Genomic DNA, 25416 nt, shown 5'->3' on the forward strand with positions numbered 1-25416 from the left:
CTCATGTTTGGGAACGCATGTACACCTGTGGTGGATTCATGTCAATCTATGCCAAAACCAATACAGAATTGTAAAGTAAAAATTAAAAATAAATAAATAAATAAATAAATAAATAAAGTGATGAAAGGGGAAAACCTATAACCAAGAATAAGCTACCTGGCACGGCCCTCATTTAGACTGATGGAGTGGTGAAAAGCTATACAGACAAGCAAAAGATAAAAGAGTTCAGCACCACCACACAAGTTGTACAAATGTTAGAGAGACTTCCCTAAGTGAAAAACAGAAACCCACAACTAGAAACATGAAAATTACAAAATGAAAAAGCTCATTGGTAAAAAATAAATATACAGTAAAGGTGGAAAACCAACCACATAGAAAGTAGAAGGTTAAAAGAAAAAAGGAATAAAATAATCTATATCTGCAATAAATAGCTAAGGATTACACAAAAGAGTTAGATACAAAATGTGATGTCAAAAACAGTAAATTGTGAAGGGAGGAGTGTACAAATGTTGGATTGTTAAAATGTATTTGAAATTAAGAGATCAGTAACTTAAAACAATTAAGTATAGATATAAACCTCATGGTAACCACAAATTTAAAATCTATAATAGGTACACACACACAAGACAAAACAGAGGAATCCAAACATAACACTAAAGATAGTCATCAAATCATAAGAGAAGAGAGTAAGGGAAGAAGAGAACAAAAAGTACTAAAAATGACCAGAAACAATGAACAAAATGGCAATAAGTACATACCTATCAGTATTTACTTTCAGTGTAAAAGGACTCAGTGCTCCAATCATAAGACATTGAGTGGCTGAATGGATACAAAAACAAGACCTGTATATATACCGCCTAAAAGAGACTCACTTCAGATCTAAAGACAAACACATACTGTAAGTTAGGGGATAGAAAACATTATTCCATGCAAATGGAAACGAAAAGGGGATAGCCATAGCTACATCAGGCAAAAAGACTTTAAAGCAAAAGCTATTACAGGAGAGAAAGAAGGATAGTACATAATGATAAAGGGATCATTCCAAGAAGAAGGTATAACAATTGTAAATATATATGCACCCAACATAGGAACATCTAAATGCATGAAGTAAATATTAATAGACATAAAGGGAGAAACTGATAATAACACAATAATAGGAAGGGACTTTAACATCCCACTACATCAATGAACAGATCATCCAGAAAGGAAATAAACACTTAAAAAGACATATTAGAGAAAGTGGAATATATATGTATATATATTCCATCAAAAAGCAGCAGAATACACATATTTTCAAGTGTACAAGGAACTTTCTCCAGGATATATCACATACTAGATCACAAAACAAATCTCAGTAAACTTGCATGTGTATATGTGCTTAGTTGCTCAGTCATGTCCAACTCTTTGTGACCCCACGGACTGTAGCCCACGAGGCTCCTCTGTCCATGGGATTCTCCAGGCAAGAATACTGTATTGGGTAGCCATTCCCTTCTCCAGGGAATCTTCCAGACCCAGAGATTGAATCTGGGTCTCCTGCATTGCTGGCTGATTCTTTACTACCTGAGCCACCAGGGAGGCCCCTTGGTAAACTTAAGAAAATTGAAATCATATAAAGCATCTTTTCTTTTCACAATATTATGAAACTAGAAGCCAACTAAAAGCAAAAAAGAAAGAAAGAAAGAAACCTGTGAAAAACAGAAACATGTGGAGGCTAAATAATATGTTACTAAACAACCAATGGATCACTGAATAACTCAAAGAGAAATTTTAAAAAATGGCTGGAGACTGATGAAAATGAAAACACACAATCCAAAATATATGAGACACAGTAAAACAGTTCTAAGAGAGAATTTTATAGTGATATAAGCTTACCTAATGAAAGAAGAAAAATCTCAAAGAAACTAACCTTACACCAAAGTGAAGTGAAGTGAAGTGAAGTGAAGTTGCTCAGTCGTGTCCGACTCTTTGGGACCCCATGGACTGTAGCCTACCAGGCTCCATCCATGGGATTTTCCAGGCAGGAATACTGGAGTGGGTTGCCATTTCCTTCTCCAGGGGATCTTCCTGACCCAGGGATCGAACCCAGGGCACATAAAGGAAGTAGAAAAAGAGATCAAACCCTAAAGTTGGTAGAGGAAAATTCATGAAGATTGGAGTAGAAATAAATAAAATGAAGACTAAAATACAATAGAAAAGATCAGTAAAACTAAGGGTTAGTTCTTTGAAAAGATAAACAGAATTGATAAAGCCTTAGCCAGACTCATCAAGAAAAAAGAGAGATGGCCCAAATGGATAAAATTATGACAATGGAGAAGTTACAACTGATACCATAGAAATGCAAAGGATAATGAGACTCCTACAAATAATTACATACTGATAAAATGGACAATATAGAAGAAATGGACAAATTCCTAGAAATGTACCATCTATCAAGACTGAACCAGGAAGAAATAGAAAATATGAACAGATCAACTACCAATAATTTAATTGAATCAGTAATGAAACAACTTCCAACAAACAAAAGTCCAAGACCAGATAGCTTCACAGGTGAATTCTCAGTTCAGTCAGTTCAGTTCAGTCATTCAGTCATGGTCAACTCTTTGTGACCCCATGGACTGCAATATGCCAGGCTTCCCAGTCCTTCACCAATGTCTGGAGCTTGCTCAAACTCATGTCCATCGAGTTTGTGATGCCATCCAACTATCTCATCCTCTATTATCCCCTTCTACTCCTGCCTTCAATCTTTCCCAGTATTAGGGTCTTTTCCAATGAGTCAGTTCTTTGCATCAGGTAGCCAAAGTATTGGAGCTTCAGCTTCAACATCAGTCCTTCTAATGAATATTCAGGACTGATTTCATTTAGGATGGACTGGTTTGATTTCCTTGCAGTCTAAGGGACTCTCAAGAGTCTTCTCCAACACCACAGTTCAAAAGCATCATTTCTTTGGCACTCAGCTTTCTTTATTCTACATCCATTTGTGATAAAAACTCTCCAGAAAGTGTATATAGAGGGAACATACCTTAGCATAATAAAGGCCATATATGATAATCCCACAGCTAACATCATATTCAACAGTAGCACAAAGCTGAAAGCATTTCCCTTAAGATCAGGAAAAGACATTCCCACTATTTTTATTCAACATAGTATTGGGATTCCTAGCCATGGCAATCAGGCAAAAAAAAAAAAAAAGAATTATAAGGAATCCACATTAGAAAGGAAGAAGTAAAACTGTCACTATTTGCAGATGACATGATATTATATATAGAAAATCCTGAAGACACCATCCGAAAACAAGTAGAGCTCATCAATGAGTTTGGTAAAGTTGCAGGATACAAAATTAATATATGGAAATCTGTTGAATTTCTATCCGCTAACAATGGACCATCAGAAAATTATGAGAAAATCCTATTTACAATAACATTGAAAAGAATCAGATATGTAAGAATAAACTTATCTAAGGAGGTAAAAAGACCTGTACTTATATACTGAAGAAAGACAATACAAACAGATGGAAAGATATACCTTTTTCATGGATTGCAAGAATTAAAATTGTTAAAATGACCATACTACCCAAGGAAATTTACAGGTCTGATGCAATCCCTATCAAAATACCAATGGCATTTTTCCAGAACCAGAGCAAATAATTCTAAAAATTTGTATGGGACAAAAGACCCTGGAAACCAAAAAATTTTTGAGAAAGAAATACTCCTTAACTTTAGACCTTACTACAGAGCAATAGGCAATAGTAATGGCACTAAAACAGATATATAGATCATTGGAACAAAATAAAGAGCCCAGAAATATACCTACACACTTATGATAAGTTAATCTACAAAAAAGGAAGCAAGAATAGACTATGGAGAAAAGACAGTCTCTTCAATAAGTGGTGCTGAGATAACTGGGCAACTACATGTAAAAGAGTGAAATTAGAACATTTTCTCATACCATATACAAAAGTAAACTCAAAATGGATTTAAGACCTAAATATAAGACCTGAAACCATAAAACCACTGGAAAAGAATATAGGTAAAACACTCTTTGACATAAATTACAGCAATATTTTTTTTGATCTGTCTCCTAAGGCAAGGAAATAAAAGCAAAAATAAATGGATGGGGTCCAGTTAAAATTAAATGCTTTTGCATAGCAAAGGAAACCATCAACAAAATGAAAAGACACCCTACAGAATGGGAGAAACTATTTGCAAATGATATGACCAATAAGGGGTTAATATCCAAAATATATAAATAGCTCATACAACTCAATATTTAAAAACAACCCAATTAAAAAATGGAAGGGAGGCTCAAGAGGGAGCCTATATATATTTATGGCTGATGAACATTTTTGTACAGTAGAAACCAATACAACATTCTAAAGCAGTTATCTTCCAATAAAAAAATGGGCAGAAGACCTAAATAGACAATTTTTCCAAAGAAGATATGACAGAACACCAACAGGCACATGAAAAGATGCTCAACATCACTAATTATCAGGGGAATGCACATCAAAGCCACTATGAGATATCACATCACACCTGTCAGAATGGTTATCATCAAAAAGACCACAAATGACAAATGTGGGCAAGGATGTGGAGAAAGTGGAACCCTAGTATACTGTTAGTGGGAAAGTAAACTGGTACAGTCACTATGGAAAACAGTATGGAGGTTCCTCAAAAAACTAAACATAGAGGTATCACATGCGTGTTCAGTCGCTTCAGTTGTGTCCAACTCTGTGACCCTATGGACTATAGCTTGCTAGGCTCCTAGGATCCAACAATCCTACTTCTGGCTATATATCTGAAGAAAATTAATTCAAAAATATACATGCACCTCAATGTACACAGCAGCATTTTTTGTAATAGTGAAGATACGGAAGCATCCTTACTTACTGCCCATCAACAGATGAATTGATAAAGAACAATTGTTACATATGTAAAGGTTGGAGTGGCTAAAAAGTTCATTTGTTTTTTTTTTTCTGTTATATATAATGGAATAGTACTCTGACATTTAAAAGAATGAAAATTTGCCATTTGCACTGACGTGGATGGACCTTGAGAGTATTATGCTAAGTGAAATAAGTCAGACAGAGAAAGACAAATACTGTATATTATCCTTTATATATGGAATCTAAAAAATGAACTAGTGAATATAACAAAAAAAGAAATAGACTCACAGGTATAGAGAACAAACTTGTGTTTACTAGTGAGGAGAAGGAAGAGGGGAGGTGAAGGTAGGGATAGGGGATTAAGGGGTACAAATTATTAATATTATATATGAAATAAATAAGCTATAAGGATATATAGAACAACACAGGGAATATAGGCAATATTTTATAATATCCATAAATGGAGTATAAACTTAAAAAATTATGAATCATCATTTTGTACCCTGAAATTTATATAATATTATAAAACAATTATACTTCAATAAATAGAAAAAATTCCATCAGAATATCATTGGATATTCCAGACATTGTCAAATGTGTCCTGGGGGTGGGAGAAAACAACCCCAGCTGAGAACCACTGGTTTAAAGGTATGGTAATGTTATAGTTAAGAGCAGTTTTTTGCACAATTATGTATAAATCAAGACTGTTTTGCTTACTGGCTACATGACCTTGAGCAAATCACTTCACTTTTCTGAACCTCACTTTACCCTTCTGTAAATGGGGACAATGAGGGTTGGTTTAGGGTTGTTGTAAGATTAAATGAGGTCATGTATATAAAATAATATATAGTGGCAGTAATAATGTGCTAGTATTATTAACCATTCTTAATTAACAAAGATTACAATTTCCTAGGAAATGGTAAATGAGGAAAGCAGGAAGTTTCTTCAGGGTATACTGAGAACAAATTTTTTAATTGACCATAATGTCATAAAAGAGTTCAGCTCTTCCCGTTTGCTAGCAGCTTCATCATTTAAGACCCTCAAAGATAAGAGGGAGTATTATTACATCTTTCTCTCAAAGATTCCATAGCCAATTTTGGAAAGGTAGGATATTGAGTTCTACACTATAGAATCTGTATAATCTATTTCTGAGTAAGGGTCACTGAGATTTCTATCTATATGTAGGCACAATCAACCTCCAACCCACCCCTTCTCTAGAAGTCAATTCTCTAAGTATCAAGGAGATGAGAAGAATCTTACCGTAGAATTACACCAGAGACACCGGAAATCTTGAAGTCTCTGGTAACTGCCACAGTTCTCCTGACATACTGCACACTGAGAACTGGCAGATATGTTTCCTTCTACCCACTGATGAGGCATGGTTTTCTAAAGGATAGAAAGACAAGATATAGAAGTTAGAGATATAAAGAGAGGAAGGCCAGATGGAATAACTGTACTACCCCCCGGAGGACACTAGATAACCCTAAGGAAGTTCTCCATCGTCCTGCTCTCCCTACTTCAACGCTAGTGACCAATGACAGGTGGGAGATGGGAGGAGGCTTTCATTCTTATAGATTTGTTTGGATCATGAGCTTAGGGAACAAGCCTACTTGGGTTGTCTGTGTGTCCTGGCTGAAGGGGAGATGTAAAAGGGTGATTATGAGAAAGCATGGCTGGTACTCACTACTTCATCTGCAGGCATGAGGAGGTCATCAGTAATGGATAATGTATTCCATTTGCAATCTTTGCTTGCTCTTAAAGCACATAATCTGTGAGACTTTACTTTGCACACTGTAAAAAGAAGAAAAAAGATGGATGTTAATCTGGTGACAATGAAGATTCTAATTTTTTTCCCTAAGCTGCTCTAAAAGTTAGAACCTAGATGCATCTAAGTAGTTATGACTTAACTCCAAAGGCTTATTTTCCATACATTTCAGTTTCTTTTTATCCTTCCTGGCCAAATTTTCGACTACCCAACTTGAATGGAAATTGATGATAAAAAAAAGAGTGATTTTCTGTTTTTTTTTTCAACCATGTGACTGTATTGTCCAGTCCTCCCAGATCCAACCATCTCTTTTGATTCATAAAAATTCTTCCTCATGCCAGTTTCCTCCCATCTTCTTTTCCCAGTCTGTTAAATATCAGGGTTAATCTTACACTAGACTCAGTGATGTGGTTTGAGTCAATGATACTAAAGCCACATGAACTTTTTCACCCCTCTCTCCACCCACTGAGCTCCACTTCCTAAAGGAATCAGAAAGTTACCTTCACAGATGATAACATTTCGAGATAAGGCAGGAATGCTCCCCCGACAAACATTGCAGTGCTGGGTCCGGGGACTGTGGCTCGAATACCAGTAGTGCATTCCAACAAGAAAAGGGTTGTTTTCTGCTGCAGGTATCTAAAATAAAGCAAAGAGAACAAAGAATAGAGAGTTAATCACAGAGATGGATGAGGGAAGGCCAGAAAACATAATGCTAAGGGTGAAATGGCCATCTATATAAGGTGTCAGAGCATGTGAGAATCAAAGTTGAGCTGACACTTAATAAACCTCCCATCTCTATTTTTTCCCAATGGTTTTGGAAAGGGAAAAAGAATGAGGGGGTGGGATTTCCTGGCAGTCCAGTGATTAAGACCCGACACTCCCAGTGCAGGGCGCATGGGCTCCAAATCCTCTGACCAGGCAAGAAAGGGAGGAAGTAGGGCTCTGACTCTGGGCTAAGGAATGCTTGTCAGGCTTTAGCTTCCTCCTGGAGATATATATTATCCTTCCTGGCTTACTGCTGCCAAGTGAGTAGAGAATTGCACTGCTGGGACAATAGTTTCATTTCAGAAGCTTCTGGCCAAAGCATTCTTTTCGGAATACCATGCTCTGACTGCCTATAGAAATTTTTTGGTTAATCAATTTAATTCATTCAAAATTCATTAAATTTTTACCGAGTAACTACTTGGCACTTTTCAAGGCACTAGGGATATAGTGATGAATAAGACGAAGTCTCTGCCTTCTGGAAACAACATTCTGTTTGGTGTCCCTCTTTCATGGTATTGAATTTGATGTTTACTATTAACCTGTCTGTAAATGCTGCATTTGTTTAACACAGCCTATTTTTCATGACTATTGGGCAGGCACAGGGTATAACAGCAACTAGTTTTGGGGTTAAAAGGAGAAGGGGAGGGGTGGGCACCAAAAACCCCTCAATTTATTCTGGGTGTACATTCCACAGGACACTTCCACCTTTTCTCTAATTCCTGTGGATGCCTAAATCTCTTCTTTCTCTGCCTTCCTCTGGAATGTAGACATAGGCATACACATTCAGTTCTTTATTCTTGATGTTATAATCATTTGGGCGTGTAAAGGCATAAGACCTTAAAATGAAATACACATTCTTCCTGATAGTGGTCCCTGAGAGAGAGAGAGAAGGATAGGAGAGAGAGAAAAAAAGAGGGGGAGGAGAGAGGGCACTATTGAAGGACCTAGCACATTTAGTCTTCAACTTTGATTAATTTATAGGAATTAGTCATCTAAAACATAGCCTGTATATGGTACTCTTTGAACCCTGCTTCCCTCTCTGGCATGCTATTTATGTGCTAAGTTGCTGTTGGATTGACCAGGAAGCTTCTGGAAGGAAAAGCTACTTGGATAAGACAAAGGCTCATCTGCTATGAGGTCACTTTGTATTATTTTTTGCATATTGAGACCCTGGCAAAGTTCCAAGAAGATCAGAGTAGAGAGTGGAGAGTCATGAGGAAATGAGATAGACTTGGTCTTGACATACTGAGCAACCAGCACCTTTCCATTTCCCAAGCCACTAGATTATAACTCTACAAGTACCTTCCTTCCTTCCAGCCTCCCCCTCTCCTCCAATAATTACTAAGAGCTACTTTGTGTCATCTACGAAGCTAGGAACTAGAGATGCAGAGATGCATGATCCATAGTTTTTGCCCTCAGGGAGCTCATGGTCTACTGTAGGAGACAACTTCCTAAACGGATCCTTCCAGTATAGAGTTACAAGTGAGCTCTCCTATAATGTTCAAGATTCTATGGGACAAATGGAAGAAATGAAGAACTCTGAGTAGAATACTGAATTTCACAGTACAATTGGCTACATAATATAAGCATATATAAAATGGACATTGTTTTGGTTCAGCAGTAGAGGAAATGGGATTTATATTCCTTATGTGCATCTTATTGTATAAGGAAACTTTGATGCATACAACCCTGAGTGAGTATGTGTTGTATGCTGAATTATGTCCCTTGCCAAAATATGTTCAAATACCTAGTATCTGTGAATGTGATCTTATTTGAAAATAGGATATTTATAGATGCAATCAATTTAAGATGTGGTCATAATGGATTGGGGTTCCCTGGTGGCTCAGACGGTAAAGAATCTGCCCACAATGCAGGAGACCTAGGTTTGATCTCTGGGTTAGGAAGATTCCCTGGAGAAGGGAATGGCAATCCACTCCAGTATTCTTGCCTGGAGAATTCCATGGACAGAGGAGCCTGGCGAGCTACAGTCCATGGGGTCACAAAGAGTTGGACATGACTGAGCGACTCACACACACACACAAAATGAATTAGAGTAGGCCCTAAACCAGTGACTACTGTCCTTACAAGAAGAGGGAAATTCAGACACAGTTACAGGAGAGAACTGCAAGTGCTGACAGAGGGTGAGATTGGAATGATGTGTCTACAAGTGAAGAAATGCCAAGGAATGCCTGTAATCACTAGAAGTTAAGATGTAAAGAAAGATTCTCTTCTAGAGGCTTCAGGAGAGCATGGCCCTGCCAATACACTGATTTTGGAATTCTAAACTCCAGAACTGTGACAGATTTTCTTAATTCACAAGTTTGTGGATTTGTTGTAGCAGTCCAAGTTCTTGTAGTCCAACCCCAACAAGAAGTTTGGGGTCCAACTCTTAGTGACAAGAAGTTTGGGGTTCAACTCTTTGTGACCCCATGAACTGTAGCCAACCAAGTTACTCTGTCCATGGGATTGCCCAGGTAAGAATACTGGAGTGGGTTGCTATTTCCTTCTCCTGGGGATTGAGTTTATTTTAGATGTAACATGTAAATTAGGACATACAGTGCTGTCTTTCTGTGTCTGGCTTATTTAATTTAGCATAATGTCTTCCAGGTTCATCCATGTTATTATAACTGGCAAGATTTGCTTCTTCTTAAAGGCTGAACAATATTCCATTGTATTTGTATATAAAAATATTACATTTTTAACCCATTAATCCACTGAGGGGCATTTAGGTTACATCCATATCTTGGTTACTGTGAATAATGCTGAAAGAAACATGAGAGTGATAATACATATTCAAGATCCTGATTTCATGTCCTATAGATATATATACCCAGAAGTGGAATTGCTGGAGCATAAGGTAGTTATATTTTTAATACTTTGAGAAACTGCAATACTACTTTCTATAAGGCCTGTACCAATAAAAATTTATTATTAATCTCTTTTATCCACATTCCTGTCAGGACTTTTTACCTCTTGTGTTATCTCTTTTTTTTAATATTGAAGTATAGTTGATTTACAATATTGTGTTAGATCCAGATACAGTAAAGTGATTTAATTATACATGCTGTTGTTGATGTTCAGTTACTAAGTCCAGTCCAGCTCTTTGGGACTTCATGGACTGCAGCACACCAGGCTCATCTGTCCTCCACTATCTTCCAACTCAATGGTGATTCTATCTAACCATCTCATCCTCTGCCACCCCCATCTCCTCCTGACCTAAATCTTTTCCAGCATCAGGGTCTTTTCCAACAAGTCATTTCTTCTCATCAGGCAGTCAAAATCTTGGAGCTTCAGCTTCAACAACAGTCCTTCTAGTGAATATTCAGGGTTGATTTCCTTTAGGATTGACCAGTTTGATCTCCTTGCAGTCCAAGGGACTCTCAAGAGTCTTCTCCATCACCACAATTCAAAAGCATCCATTTTTCAGTGCTCAGCCTTCTTTATGGTCAAGTTCTCACATCTGTACATGATTACCGGAAAAATCATAGCTCTATCAGACCTTTGTCAGCAAAATGATGTCTCTGCTTTTTATTTTTTATTTATTGTTTTTAATATTTTGTCTAGGTTTGTCATAGTTTTCCTTCCAAGGAGCAAGTGTCTTTTAATTTCGTGGCTGCAATCACCATCCGCAGTGATTTTGGAGCCCAAGGAAAAAAAAAAAATCTGTCACTGCTTCTACTTTTTCCCCTTCTGTTTGTCATGAAGTGATGGGCCCAGATGCTATGATCTTAGTTTTTTTGAATGTTGAGTTTAAAGCCAGTTTTTTTCACTCTCCTTTCACCCTTATCAAGAGGCTATTTAGTTCCTTTTCACTTTCTGCCATTAGAATGGTATCTGCATATCTGAGGTTGTTGATATTTCTCCCAGTAATCATGATTACAGCTTGTGATTCATCCAGTCCAGTATTTCGAATGATGTACTCTGCCTATAAGTTAAATAAAGAGGGTGACAATATACAGCCTTGTCACACTCCTTTCCCAATTTTGAACCACAAAGTTGTTCCATGTCCAGTTCTAACTGTTGCTTCTTGACCTACATAGAGGTTTCTCATGAGGCAGCTAAGGTGTTCTGGAATTCCCATTTCTTTAAGCATTTTCCAGTTTGTTGTAATCCACACAAAAGCTTCTGTGTAGTCAATGAAGCAAAAGTAGATGTTTTTCTGAAATTTCCTTGCTTTTTCTATGATCCAGTGGATGTTGGCAATTTGATTTCTGGTTCCTTTGCCTTTTCTAAATCCAGCTTGTACATCTGGAAGTTCTCAGATCACATATTGTTGAAGCTTAACTTGAAGGATTTTGAGCATTAACTTGCTAGCATGTGAAATGAGCACAAGTGTATGGTAGTTTTTACATTCTTTGGCATTGCCTTTCTTTGGGGTTGTAATGAAAACTGACCTTTTCCAGCCCTGTGGCCATAGCTGGGTTTTCCAAATTTGCTGACATATTGAGTATAGCACTTTAACAGCATCATTGTTTTTAGTATTTTAAATAACTCAGCTGGAATTTCATCATCTCCACTAGCTTTGTTCATACTAATACTTTCTAAGGCCCACTTGACTTCACACTCCAGGATATCTGGCTCTAAGTGAGTGACCACACCATCGTGGTTATCCAGGTCATTAGGACCTTCTTTGTATAGCTTTGTGTATCCTTGCCACCTCTTTTTAATCTTCTCTGCTTCTTTTAGGTCCTAGCCTTTTCTGTCCTTTATTGTGCCCATCTTTTCATGAAATGTTCCCTTGGTGTCTCCAATTTTCTTGACAAGATCTCTAGTCTTTCCCATTCTATTGTTTTCTCTATTTCTTTGGATTGGTTACTTAAGAAATCCTTCTCATCTCTCCTTGCTATTCTCTGGAGTTCTACAATCATTTGGGTATACCTTACCCTTTCTCTCTTGACTTTCACTTCTCTTCGTTCCTTAGCTATTTGTAAAGCCTCCTCAGATAACCACTTTGCCTTCTTGCATTTCTTTTTCTTGGGGTTGGTGTTGGTCATTGCCTTCTGTACAATGTTACGAACCTGTCCACAGTTCTTTAGGGACTCTGTCTACCAGATCCAACCCCTTGAATCTATTTGTCACCTCCACTGTATAATCATAAGGGGTTTGATTTAGGTCATACCTGAATGATCTAGTGGTTTTCCCTACTTTCTTCAATTTAGGCCTTGATTTTACAATAAGGAGCTCATGATCTGAGCCATATTCAGCTCCTTGTCTTGTTTTTGCTGACTGTATAGAGCTTCTCCATCTTCAGCTGCCAAGAATATAATCAATCTGAATTCTGTATGACTGTCTGGCTATGTCCATGTGTAGAGTTGTCCCTTGTTGTTGAAAAATGGTGTTTTCTATGACCAGTGTTTTCTCTTGACAAAACTCTGCTAGCCTTTGCCCTGCTTCATTTTGTGCTCCAAGGCCAAACTTGCCTGTTATTCTGGGTATCTCTTCACTTCCTACTTTTGCATTCCAATCCCCTATGATGAAAAGGACATTTTTTTTTGTGTGTGTGTGCTACTTCTAGAAGGTGCTGTGCGTCTTTATAAACATGGTCAACTTCAGCCTTTTTGGCATCAGTGGTTGGGTCATAGACTTGTATTACTGTGATGCTGAATGGTTTAGTTGGAAACAAGCTGAGATCATTTTGTCATTTTTGAGGTTGCACCCAAGGACTGCACTTCAGTCTCTTTTGTTAACTATGAGGGCTACTCCAATTCTTCTAAGGGATTCTTGCCCACAGTAGTAGACATAATGGTTACCTGAATTAAATTCTCCCATTTCTGTCCATTTTAGTTCACTGATTCCTAAGATGTTCAGTGTTGCCCTCTCCTGCTTGACCATGTTTAATTTACCTTGATTCATGTACCTAACATTCCAGGTTCCTATGCAATATTGTTCTTTATAGCATCAGAGTTTACTTTCACCTCCAGACACACCCACAACTTAGCAATGTTTCCACTTTGGCCCAGCCTCTTAATTCTTTCTGGAGCTAGTAGTAATTGCCCTCTTCTCTTCTCCAGTAGCATATCAGGCACCTTCTAACCAGGGGAGCTCATCTTCCAGTGTCATATCTTTTTGCCTTTTCATACTGTCTATGGAGTTCTCCAGAGATCAAATTGCCAACATCTGCTGGATCATAGATAAAGCAGAATTCCAGAAAACCATCTACTTCTCCTTCATTGACTATGCTAAAGCCTTTAACTGTGTGGATCACAACAAAATGTGGAAAATTCTTAAAGATATGGGAATACCAGACAACCTTACCAGCCTCCTGAGAAATCTGTATATAGGTCAAGAAGCAACAGTTAGAACCAGACATGGAACAATGGAGTGGTTCAAAATTGGGAAAGGTGTACATCAAAGCTATATATTGTCACCCTGCTTATTTAACTTATATGCAGAGTACATCATGAGAAACGCTGGGCTAGAAGAAGCACAAGCTGGAATCAAGACTGCAGGGAGAACTATCAATAACCGCTAATATGCAGATGACACCATCCTTATGTCAGAAAGTGAAGAGGAACTAAAAAGCCTCCTGATGAAAGTGAAAGAGGAGAGTGGAAAAGCTGGTTTAAAACTCAACATTCAAATAATGAAGATCATGGTAGCTGGTCTCAGCACTTTATGGCAAATAGATGGGGGGACAATGGAAACAGTGACAGCCTTTATTTTCTTGGGCTCCAAAATCATGCAGATGGTGACTGAAGCCATGAAATTAAAAGACACTTGCTCCTTGGAAGAAAGCCATGACAAACCTAGACAGCATATTAAAAAAGCAGAGACATTACTTTTCTGATGAAGGTCTGTATAGTTAAAGCTATGGTTTTTCCAGTAGTCATGTATGGATGTGAGATTTGGACCATAAAGAAGGCCGAATGCCAAAGAATTGATGCTATTGAGTTGTGGTTTTGAGAAGACTCTTGAGAGTCCCTTAGACTGCAAGGAGATCAAACCAGTTAATCCTAAACCAGTTAATCCTAAAGGAAATCAGTCCTGAATATTCGTTAGAAGGACTGATGCTGAAGCTGAAGCTCCAATACTTTGGCCACTTAATGCAAAGAACCGACTCATTAGAAAAGACCCTGATGCTGGGAAAGATTGAAGGCAGCAGAAGGGGACAGCAGAGGACAAGATAGTTGGATGGCATCACTGACTCAATGGACATGAGTTTGAGCAAGCTCCAGGAGATGATGAAGGATAGGGAAGCCTGGCATGCTGCAGTCCATGGTGTTGCAGAGTCAGACATGACTGAGCGACTGAACAACATTACTACCTATTATTTTACACTGCTCCACCCCAAATATCTATAACAATCCTTTACCATTTACTAGTTACTTAAGACATCAGGTTATATTTTTTAACTTTTATATGCATTTTTGCTAATAAGTAGAGAAAGAAAACCTGAATTCTTAAACAATAAAACATTAGCATTTTACTGGAAAACTTGACCGCTTTCATATATAGGTTCTCTATACTTCTTTTTAATGGCTTTTATAAAGTTTGCTAGCTTATGATTATGGGATTATAGAATCCATTATCCCTCTTGAGTATCACAGGGCCTATACATCTCCTATACATCAGTTTCTTTTTACATTTGAATTAATCTTCCCCATTATCTCTAAAACCTTCACAGCAGAACTTTGCTTTAGGATGAACTATATATCACTCTCTTTCTAACCCTGGCCCCAGGATTACCCTCAGATTCATTTATTAATTCAAAGAATATTTATTGAGCCTCTACTATGTGCCAGACACTGCTCTAAGTAAATAAATGACAAAAATCCCTCCCCTCTTGGAACTTACATAACTTCTAGTGCATAGGTCTGTAGAAGACTGAGCAGAGGGCATAGCCCAGAGTTTCAATGGTAGCACCACTTGTTGCAGGGAGCAGTAGCCCAGGGCTTGGTATTGTTAAGGAGAAAAGGAACCCTGCCACACTTTGGGGAAGACTGTTCCTTGCTCTTCCCTCTATATTTCCTTTGTTGTGAACAGTAAACAGAGAGGCAGAAGGGCATAATGGTTAGGGACATAGGCTTTGGATTCACATAGCCTGGGTCTAAATCTTGGCTTTGCAACTGAGTAGTTATTTTGTCTTGGTCTGGTTCCTTATCCTTGAGCCTCAGTTTCCTTAGTTGTTACTATAGTCACTTTGCAGACTCAAGTCAAGACTGCTGATTGCAGCTATGCTATTAATAACAAGAACATCTAAGTTACCTTCTCACATACATCTTGAGTACCTCATCCATTGAGCAAACAGTGACATCTATATATAAAGTGGATGTGTACAGAGGTATCTAAACCACATATTTACCAAGGTTTGAGTCTAAGTGAATTAATTCTATTTATAGACAGATTTCCTAATGATATACATCCAAAATTCCTGATCAGATGGTATCTGCTTCCATTTTATTATTTCCCTGTTTGAAAGGTGGCTTAGCTAATGCAGTCAATTAAGTGTTTACTCATGAGAGTTGAGTGGATTCTCTATTATTTATCCTACCTTACGAATTTCTCCCTGTTGCACGGTTTTTATGACGTTAATCCATTCTTCCATGTCTTTCCGATTGGGTGCAGCCAGCGTAACTTTTCGTTGTGGTGTGATCACCTACAGAAAGTCACATTATTAGCTGATTCCCAACTCAAACTTTGCCCCCAAACATAGCATTTGAACTCTCTAAGATACTAGACAGGTCTACCAAGCACAACCAAAGCCACTTCTTAAATATATGACAGCAGTTCCCAGAGCCACCCCAACTAATAATAGTAATAAACAACAATTTAAAGGCACTTACTATGTACTGGGCACTGTTCTGTTGTACTTTATGTATCTTATTTATTTCAATTTTCATTACAAATCCAAGAGCTAGGCAGTATTATTTTCCCTCACTTTATAGTCAGGATATTTTTTTCTGTGGCAAAGGGAGTTAAATAACTTGCTCAGGGCAAAAAAGTAGGTAAGAAACTAAGCCAGAATTTGAATCTAGATTCTTTGGCTCCAGCACACATGCTCTTAAACACTAGGCCAAGCACCCATCTGTTACTCAAATAAAGTTGCCTGAAAATCTTACTTGTTTACTTGCTGCTCTACCTACCTGAAATGGTAAAAGTGTTTCTTTTTCATCAGGGTGTGCCTATTTCTGTTTGAGGGGAGGGTGAGACTGGAGTGAGGAAACTAAAAATCCAGTTTCTTTCTTTCTTATGGTCAGGGAAAATCTGAGGAGAATTTTACTATTATCTCTCTTAATCCTGCTTGGTGCAAGAACCTTGCAGAAACAATGAGAAAGCCATGTTGAGGGTCTAGCAGAGGTAGACCCTGCTAACTTTGTCTTTTCCCAAAGGGCAGGAGGAGCATGGATAGCTATAGCATCAGTCATTGCTTCAGTGGCCCTACTTGTCTTCATTACCAGTGCCCACCACCTCAAGCTCAAATCTTGCAGCTAGAGCTCACCACAACAACAAACAATTTGTTCTTCTTGTGCATGTAGCACCGCACAAGAAGAACCGCATAATGGCAATAGGAACTAGTTGGAATTAGTAACAACAGTCACTCCTTTGGTCTAAACCCATTCTTATGTGGGGTTGATGCATAGTGCCTCCATGTTTTAATTAGGCTAAGGGGAAACCTAGCCCTTGGAATTATTGTAGAATGGATACCCAAAACATTATCTTGTATGGATATCACTCAAAAGTTAAGATTTTGGAACAGGGTCAACAGAACCCTCAGCTTTTTCCTGGGTCAGTATGATGCAATGAGAGAGAAGTGAGAGTAGGGTCTCCTTTCAACTGCTCTTCTTTCAAAGGAGAATGGACTGTGGACCAGCCATGGGAGCAGGGTATTGGGCCCATAGCTCTTTAGTCTGCTAAGTACCTTCACCTGCATGAAGAGGAACCCTGCTCTCCATAACCCACCACTGACACTGAGAAAAAAAACATTTCTGTGAGGAGATGGGTAGGAGAATTCTTGGGCCAAAGGACTTGTTATTTTTCAGTGAGATTTCTATTCTGTATTTACCTGAATGACCAAGTCTTATGACATTTTAGCAGTGACAAGCCCTCGAATACATCCCTGGAAAATCCTCTGCTTTCTTTGAGGTACTCTCATTAGTAATCTCAGCATAGAGTAACTTTCACTTTGGATTTAGGTTCTTATCTGTTTCATCAAAGGAGAAAATGTCATGTAGCTCAAATATCTTGATACAGTCTACAACATATTAGCAGTCTCTTGAAAGCCTCCCAATGATATTCATTTAAATTACCTTCACCGGAAGGACTGATTTTTGAAATAGTCACCCCCATCCTGAAATCAGCTCTGCCTTTATATCAAACTGGTAATAGAGACCAGGGCAATCATGCTTTTTCCCCTCATCAGTGGGCTGATAGAAAATACTCACATGAATAATCTTTAACACTCATTTGCAATGCTACTTTAAGTGGATTTCCAAACACACTTTGGGATTAAAGACTTGGGAAATTTGAATTCCAAACAGGCGACAGGTGGGTATGGAGACCCCTCTTCCCAGCCAGCTTTCACCCTTGCCCAATCAGGCAATCCTAATCTTACTTACGCAAAAACTGTGGCAAAGGTTTCTACAGCTGCTTTCTGCCAAGGCAACTTGAGACAAATCAATTGTTTCAAAGCGTGCAAACTGGAAAGGTATGAGAGGGAGAGGGAAAAGGAACCATCTGGTTATTGAGGCAAAGATACACTAAAAAGTAAACACACACATAGGCACACTAAAAGGCATTTTTGGCAGTTATAACCCCATTATTTCTTTGGCTTGAGTGCTGAATTTATTTAGCATCATGATTTTGATTGATATATCATGTAACAAACAGAAAATTAACCAAACTAAACCCAAAACACAACTCTTCCCAAAACTTTTATATGGATTTATAGGAAAGCTTAGGTAGCTCAGGATTATTTAAAACTAAAGGTTTATGCTGGAGAATATAGTGGGATACTGCCTTCATGGATCACAGCCTTGTTGTGGTGAAGGGCCTTGCATAATTCAAGGAAGCTATGAGCCATGCCATGCAGGGCCACCCAAGATGGACAGGACATAGTGAAGAGTTCTGACAAAACATGGTCCACTGGAGGAGGGCATGGCAACCCACTCCAGTATTCTTGACTGGAAAACTCCATGAACAGTATGAAAAGGCAAAAAGGTATGACACTGGAAAATGAGCCCCCGGGTTGAAAGATGTCCAATACGCTACTGGGGAAGAGTTCAGGGAAATTACTAATAGCTCCAGAAAGAATGAGGCTTCTCTGGTGGCCTAGGGGTAAAGAATCTGCCTGCAATGCAGGAGCCGCAGGAGATGCAGATTTGATCCCTGGCTCAGGAAGATCCTCTGGAGGAGGGCATAGCAACCCACTCCAGTGTTCTTGCCTGGAGAAGAATCCCATGGATGGAGGAGGCTGGCAGGCTACAGTACCTAAGGGTTGCAAAGAGTCGGACACGACTGAAGTGACTTAGCATGTACTCAGGCCAGAAAGAATGAAGTGGCTCAGTAAGAACCTAACAGAAGCAGAAGAGATTAAGAAGAGGTGGCAAGAATACACAGAAAAACCATACAGAAAAGGTCTTAATGACCCAGATAACCATGAGGGTGTGGTCAATCTCTTAGAGCCAGACATCCTGGAGTGTGAAGTCAAGTGGGCCTTCAGTTCAGTCGCTCAGTCATGTCTGACTTTTTGTGACCCCATGGACTGCAGCATGCCAGGCCTCCCTGTCCATCACCATCTCCTGGAGTTTACTCAAACTCATGTCCATTGAGTCAGTGATGCCATACAGCCATCTCGTCCTCTGTCATCCCCTTCTCTTCCTGCCTTCAATCTTTCCCAGCATCAGGGTCTTTTCAAATGAGTCAGTTCTTAGCATCAGGTGGTCAAAGTATTGGAGTTTCAGCTTCAGCATCAGTCCTTCCAATGAATATTCAGGACTGATTTCCTTTAGGATGGACTGGTTGGATCTCCTTGCTGTACAAGGGACTTTCAAGAGTCTTCATTAACACCACAGTTCAAAAGCATCAATTCTTCAGTGCTCAGCTTTCTTCATAGTCCAACTCTCACATCCATACACGACTACTGGAAAAACCATAGCCTTGACTAGATGGACCTTTGCAGGCAAAGTAATGCCCCTGCTTTTTAATAAGCTGTCTAGTTTGGTCATAACTTTCCTTCTGAGGAGCAAGCGTCTTTTAATTTCATGGCTGTAGTCACCATCTGCAGTGATTTTGGAATCACCAATATAAAGTCTGTCACTCTTTCCACTGTTTCCCCATCTATTTGCCACGAAGTGATGGGACCAGATCCCGTGATCTTAGTTTTATGAATGTTGAGTTTTAAGCCAACTTTTTCACTCTCCTCTTTCACTTTCATCAAGAGGCTCTTTAGTTCTTCACTTTCTGCCATAAGGGTGGTGTCATCTGCATATCTGATGTTATTGATATTTCTTCCAGGAATCTTAATTCCAGCTTGTGCTTCATCCAGTCCAGCATTTCTCATGATGTACTCTGCATATAAGTTTAATAATCAGGGTGACAATATACAGCCTTGTTGTATTCCTTTACTGATTTGGAACCACTCTGTTGTTCCAGGTTCAGTTCTAACTGTTGCTTCTTTACCTGCATACAGATTTCTCAGGAGGCAGTTCAGGTGGTCTGGTATTCCCATGTCTTGAAGAATTTTCCATAGTTTGTTGTGATCCACACAGTCAAAGGCTTTGGCCTAGTCAATAAAGCAGAAATAGATGTTTTTCTGGAACTCACTTGCTTTTTCAATGATCTAACAGATGTTGACAGTTTGATCTCTGGTTCCTCTGCCTTTTCCCAATCCAGCTTTAACATCTGGAAATTCATGGTTCATGTTCAACCAGGTTGAAGGCTGGCTTGGAGAATTTTGATCATAACTTTGCTAGTGTGTGAGATGAGTGCAATTGTATAAGTAGTTTGAGCATTCTCTGGCATTGCCTTTCTTTGGGATTGGAATGAAAACTGACCTTTTCCAGTCTGTGGCCCCTGCTGAGTTTTCCAAAATTGCTTGCATATTGAGTGCAGCACTTTCACAGCATCATCTTTAGGGATTTGAAATCAGATTGATTATATTCTTTGCAGCCAAAGATGGAGAAGCTCTATATAGTTAGCAAAAACAAGACCAGGAGCTGACTGTGGCTCAGGTCATGAACTCCTTATTGCAAAATTCAGACTTAAACTGAAAAGAGTAGGGAAAACCACTAGACCACTCAGGTTTGACCTAAATCAAATCCCTTATGACTATACAGTGGAAGTGACAAATGGACTGAAGGGATTAGATCTGATACACAGAATGCCTGAAGAATTATAGATGGAGGTTCATGACATTGTACAGGAGGCACTGATCAAGACCATCCCCAAGAAAAAGAAATGCAAAAAGGCAAAATGGTTGTCGAGAAGGCCTTACAAAAAACTATGAAAAGAAGAGAAGTGAAAGACAAAGGAGAAAAGGAAAAATATCCATCTGAATGCAGAGTTCCAAAGAATAGCAAGGAGAGATAAGAAAGCCTTCCTCAGTGATCAGTGCAAATAAATAGAGGAAAACAATAGAATGGGAAAAACTGGAGATCTGGTGAAAAAAATTAGAGATATCAAGGGAACATTTCATGCAAAGATGAGCACAATAAAGGACAGAAATAGTACGGACCTAACAGAAGCAGAAAATATTAAGAACAGGTGGCAAGAATACACAGAAGAACGATACAAAGAAGATCTTCATGACCCAGAAAACCATGATAGTGTGATCACTCACTTAGAGCCAGACATCCTGGAATGTGAAGTCAAGTGGGCCTTAGAAAGCATCACTATTAAAACAAAGCTAGTGGACGTGGTGGAAGTCCAGCTGAGCTATTTCAAATCCTAAAAGATGATGCTGTGAAAGTGGCCCTTAGAAAGCATCATTACAAACAAAGCTAGTGGAGGTGATGGAATTCCAGCTGAGCTATTTCAAATCCTAAAAGATAATGCTGTTAAAGTGCTGCACTCAATATATCAGCAAATTGGAAAAATTCAGCAGTGTCCACAGGGCTGAAAAAGGTCAGTTTTCATTTCAATCTCAAAGAAGGGCAGTGCCAAAAAATGTTCAAACTACTGTATAATTGCATTCATTTCACATGCTAGTAAGGTTATGCTCAAAATTCTTCAAGCTCGGCTTCAGCAGTACATGAACTGAGAACTTCCAGGTGTACCAGCTGGGTTTAGAAAAAGCAGAGGAACCAGAGATCAAATTGCCAGTATTTGTTGGATCATAGGGAAAGCAAGGGAACTCCAGAAAAACACCTACTTCTGCTTCATTGATTATGCTAAAGCCTTTTACTGTGTGGATCACAACAAACTGTGGAAAATTCTTTAAGAGATGTGAGTACCAGACCTCCTTACCTGTCTCCTGAGAAACTTGTATGCAGGTCAAGAAGCAACAGTTAGAACCAGATATGGAACAATGGACTGGTTCAAAATTTGGAAAGGAGTGTGAGAAGGCTGTATATTGTCACCCTGCTTATTTAACTTATAGGCAGGGTGCATCATGAGAAATGCCAGGCTGGATGAAGCTCAAGCTGGAATCAAGACGGTCAGGACAAATACCAACAACCTCAGATATGCAAATGATATCATTCTAATGGCATAAAGTAAAGAGAAGCCAAAGAGCCTCTTGATGAGGGTGAAAGAGGAGAGGGAAAAAGCTGGCTTGAAACTCAACATTCAAAGACCGGAAACTATAAAACTCCTAGAGGAGAACATAGGCAAAACACTCTCCGACATAAATCACAGCAGGATCTTCTATGATCCACCTCCCAGAATACTGGAAATAAAAGCAAAAATAAACAAATGGGACCTAATTAAAATTAAAAGCTTCTGCACAACAAAGGAAAATATAAGCAAGGTGAAAATACAGCCTTCCGAATGGGAGAAAATAATAGCAAATGAAGCAACTGTCAAACAACTAATCTTAAAAAATATACAAGCAACTTATGCAGCTCAATTCCAGAAAAATAAACGACCCAATCAAAAAATGGGCCAAAGAACTAAATAGACATTTCTCCAAAGAAGACATACAGATGGCTAACAAACACATGAAAAGATGCTCAACATCACTCATTATCAGAGAAATGCAATTCAAGACCACAATGAGGTACCATTTCACACCAGTCAGAATGGCTGCAATCCAAAAGTCTGCAAGCAATAAATGCTGGAGAGAGTGTGGAGAAAAGGGAACCCTCTTACACTGTTGGTGGGAATGCAAACTAGTACAGCCACTATGGAGAACAGTGTGGAGATTCCTTAAAAAATTGCAAATAGAACTGCCTTATGACCCAGCAATCCCACTGCTGGGCATACACACTGAGGAAACCAGAATTGAAAGAGACACATGTACCCCAATGTTCATCACAGCACTGTTTATAATAGCCAGGACATGGAAACAACCTAGATGTCCATCAGCAGATGAATGGATAAGAAAGCTGTGGTACATATACACAATGGAGTATTACTCAGCCATTAAAAAGAATACATTTGAATCAGTTCTAATGAGGTGGATGAAACTGGAGCCGATTATACAAAGTAAGCCAGAAAGAAAAACACCAATACAGTACACTAACACATATATATGGAATTTAGAAAGATGGTAATGATAACCCTGTATGCGAGACAGCAAAAGAGACACAGGTGTATAGAACAGACTTTTGGACTCTGTGGGAGCGGGAGAGGGTGGGATGATTTGGGAGAATGGCATTGAAACATGTATACTATCATATATGAAATGAATCGCCAGTCTCTGTTCGATACAGGATACAGGATGCTTGGGGCTGGTGCACTGGGATGACCCAGAGAGACAACATGGGGAGGGTGATGGGAGAGGGGTTCAGGGTTGGGAACTCATGTACACACGTGGCGGATTCATGTCAATGTATGGCAAAACCAATACAGTATTGTAAAGTAAAAAAATAAAATTAAAAAAAAAAGAAACTCAACGTTCAAAAAAACTAAGATCATGGCCTCTGGTCCCATCATTTCACGGTAAATAGAAGGTGAAAAAGTGCAGGTAGTGACAGATTTTATTTTCTTGGGCTCCAAAATCATGTGGACAGTGATTGCAACCATGAAACTAAAAGATGATTGCTCCTTGAAAGGAAACCTGTGACAAACCTAGACAACATATTAAAAAGCAGAGACATCACTTTGCCTGCAAAGGTCTGTCTAGTCAAAACTATATTTTTTTCAAGTAGTCATGTATGGATGTGAGAGTTGGACCATAAAGAAGGCTGAGCACTGAAGAATTGATGCTTTTGAAATGAGGTGTTGGAGAAGACTCCTGAGAGTCTCTTGGACTGCAAGGAGATTGAACCAGTTGATCCTAAAGGAAATTAACCTTGAATATTCATTGGAAGGACTGATGTTGAAGCTGAAGCACCAATACTTTTGCTACCTGATGTAAAAATTGGAAAAGACCCTGATGCTTGGAAAGATTCCAGGCAAAAGGAGACAGGGCAGCAGAGGATGAGATGATTAGATAGCATCACTGACTCAGTAGACATGAATTTGAGCAAACTCCTGGAGGTAGTGAAGGACAGGGTAGCCTGGAGTGCTGCAGTCCATGGGGTTGCAAAGAGTCCGGGACGATTTAGGGGCTGAACAGCAACAACATAATGGGATATGGTCTAGCTAGGGATATAGTGGAGCAGCTTGGTATTATCCACCTTAATTCTCACTAACATGTCTTTACCTCTTGGTTTATCTCCTCTCAAATTATTTCCTGGTGCCTACCTACTAGGAAATTGACACAACTGACACGTATATGTATATATATATATGTATGTATGTGTATATATATATATTCTCTTACCGCAGGATGGTGTGCAAAGCAGAGCCTTTGTCCTCGAACCAGAAAATATCTAAGCTTCCATCTCTTGAATGAGTTACAGTTCTTTAGCAGAGGTCCTTCCTTCAGTATTTTCTGAAAGATAGAAGCATAGCTTTGAGTAATTAGGTCAATTTGCAAGACCATATCACTTGTTCTCTCATTTGAGAAGTTCAGATATCTAGAAGGCCCTGTCACATATCTGAGAAATGGCCTAAGGGCCAGGCAAGAATACAGAGTTTCTTAGAGTTTCTTAGTTTATTCAGAAAAAGCATTGGTTACCCTTGGATAACACATTCCAAATCATATAGGCTCTAAGTTTCTTAGGACACATGGCCCAACAACCATGGAAAACATTTTCATTTGTGGTAGGAGGAGGGGATGAGAGACAGAACACATAAATACAAGAGCTACATTCCTAGGGAAGAACAAATGGTTGGGGGAGAGGCTGAGTTCAGTAAGGGCAGATATTTTGGAAATCTTCAGGTTGCAGGACTAGACAGGGCTTTCATATCTGTTATTTTAGAGTGTTCTTTATAGAATAATAAGTTGGATCATATCCCTTCCTGCTCGCAAGCCTCCAATAGCTTCCCAACAGTTTTAGAACCAAATCCCAAGTCTTTATCATAGCCTTCAAGGGATTCATGATCTGGTGAGAGCAAAAAGTGCATGAAAAAGAACTACCATCTGATTACTTTATTTACATATCTCATAGTTTTACCGACTGATTTTTCTGTTACTTGTCAAACAGATTGATTCTAACCAAGCATAGAGTCTGCTTACCATGTTACCATTGGGGAGGCTTTCCCCAGTGTAACCTTACAAGATACAAGTCAACATGCAAGACTACCATCTGGAAGTATTCACATCCACCAAGCTGCAAATAAACCCATGCTGAATGGACGAAGAGACAGACTTAAGTCATAAAATCAAAGCTCTACCATGAATTCCATCCATCATCTAAATTAGAATTCACCATTTGGCAGTTGTGGAAGTGTTTGTTTGGCCCACCTAGTGTTTTTCAGTTCTTAATTAATTGATAATATTTAAAAAGCAGAGAATTTCAAATAAAATCCCAAGTTTCTCTTAAAAAATCTGAACATCTGATAACAGGGGACCTACATT

The 25416-nt window shown here is 38.8% G+C and overlaps 1 protein-coding gene across 1 annotated transcript in view; it reads right to left on the reverse strand.

Moving 5' to 3' along the window:
- The window catches only part of DGKK (diacylglycerol kinase kappa), a 164334-nt gene that overhangs the window by 87458 nt on the left and 51460 nt on the right, over positions 1-25416 (reverse strand). The window contains exons 2-7 of the mRNA XM_040265324.1: positions 24277-24387; positions 17969-18049; positions 15904-16008; positions 7148-7283; positions 6570-6673; positions 6143-6268 (exon numbers count right to left, since the gene is read on the reverse strand). Coding sequence (XP_040121258.1) covers positions 6143-6268; positions 6570-6673; positions 7148-7283; positions 15904-16008; positions 17969-18049; positions 24277-24387 — 663 coding nt within the window. The remainder of the gene's footprint in view (positions 1-6142; positions 6269-6569; positions 6674-7147; positions 7284-15903; positions 16009-17968; positions 18050-24276; positions 24388-25416) is intronic.

This window comes from Oryx dammah, unplaced genomic scaffold (genome assembly GCF_014754425.2).
Source record: "Oryx dammah isolate SB20612 unplaced genomic scaffold, SCBI_Odam_1.1 HiC_scaffold_23, whole genome shotgun sequence".
NCBI classification, from domain to species: Eukaryota; Metazoa; Chordata; class Mammalia; order Artiodactyla; family Bovidae; genus Oryx; species Oryx dammah.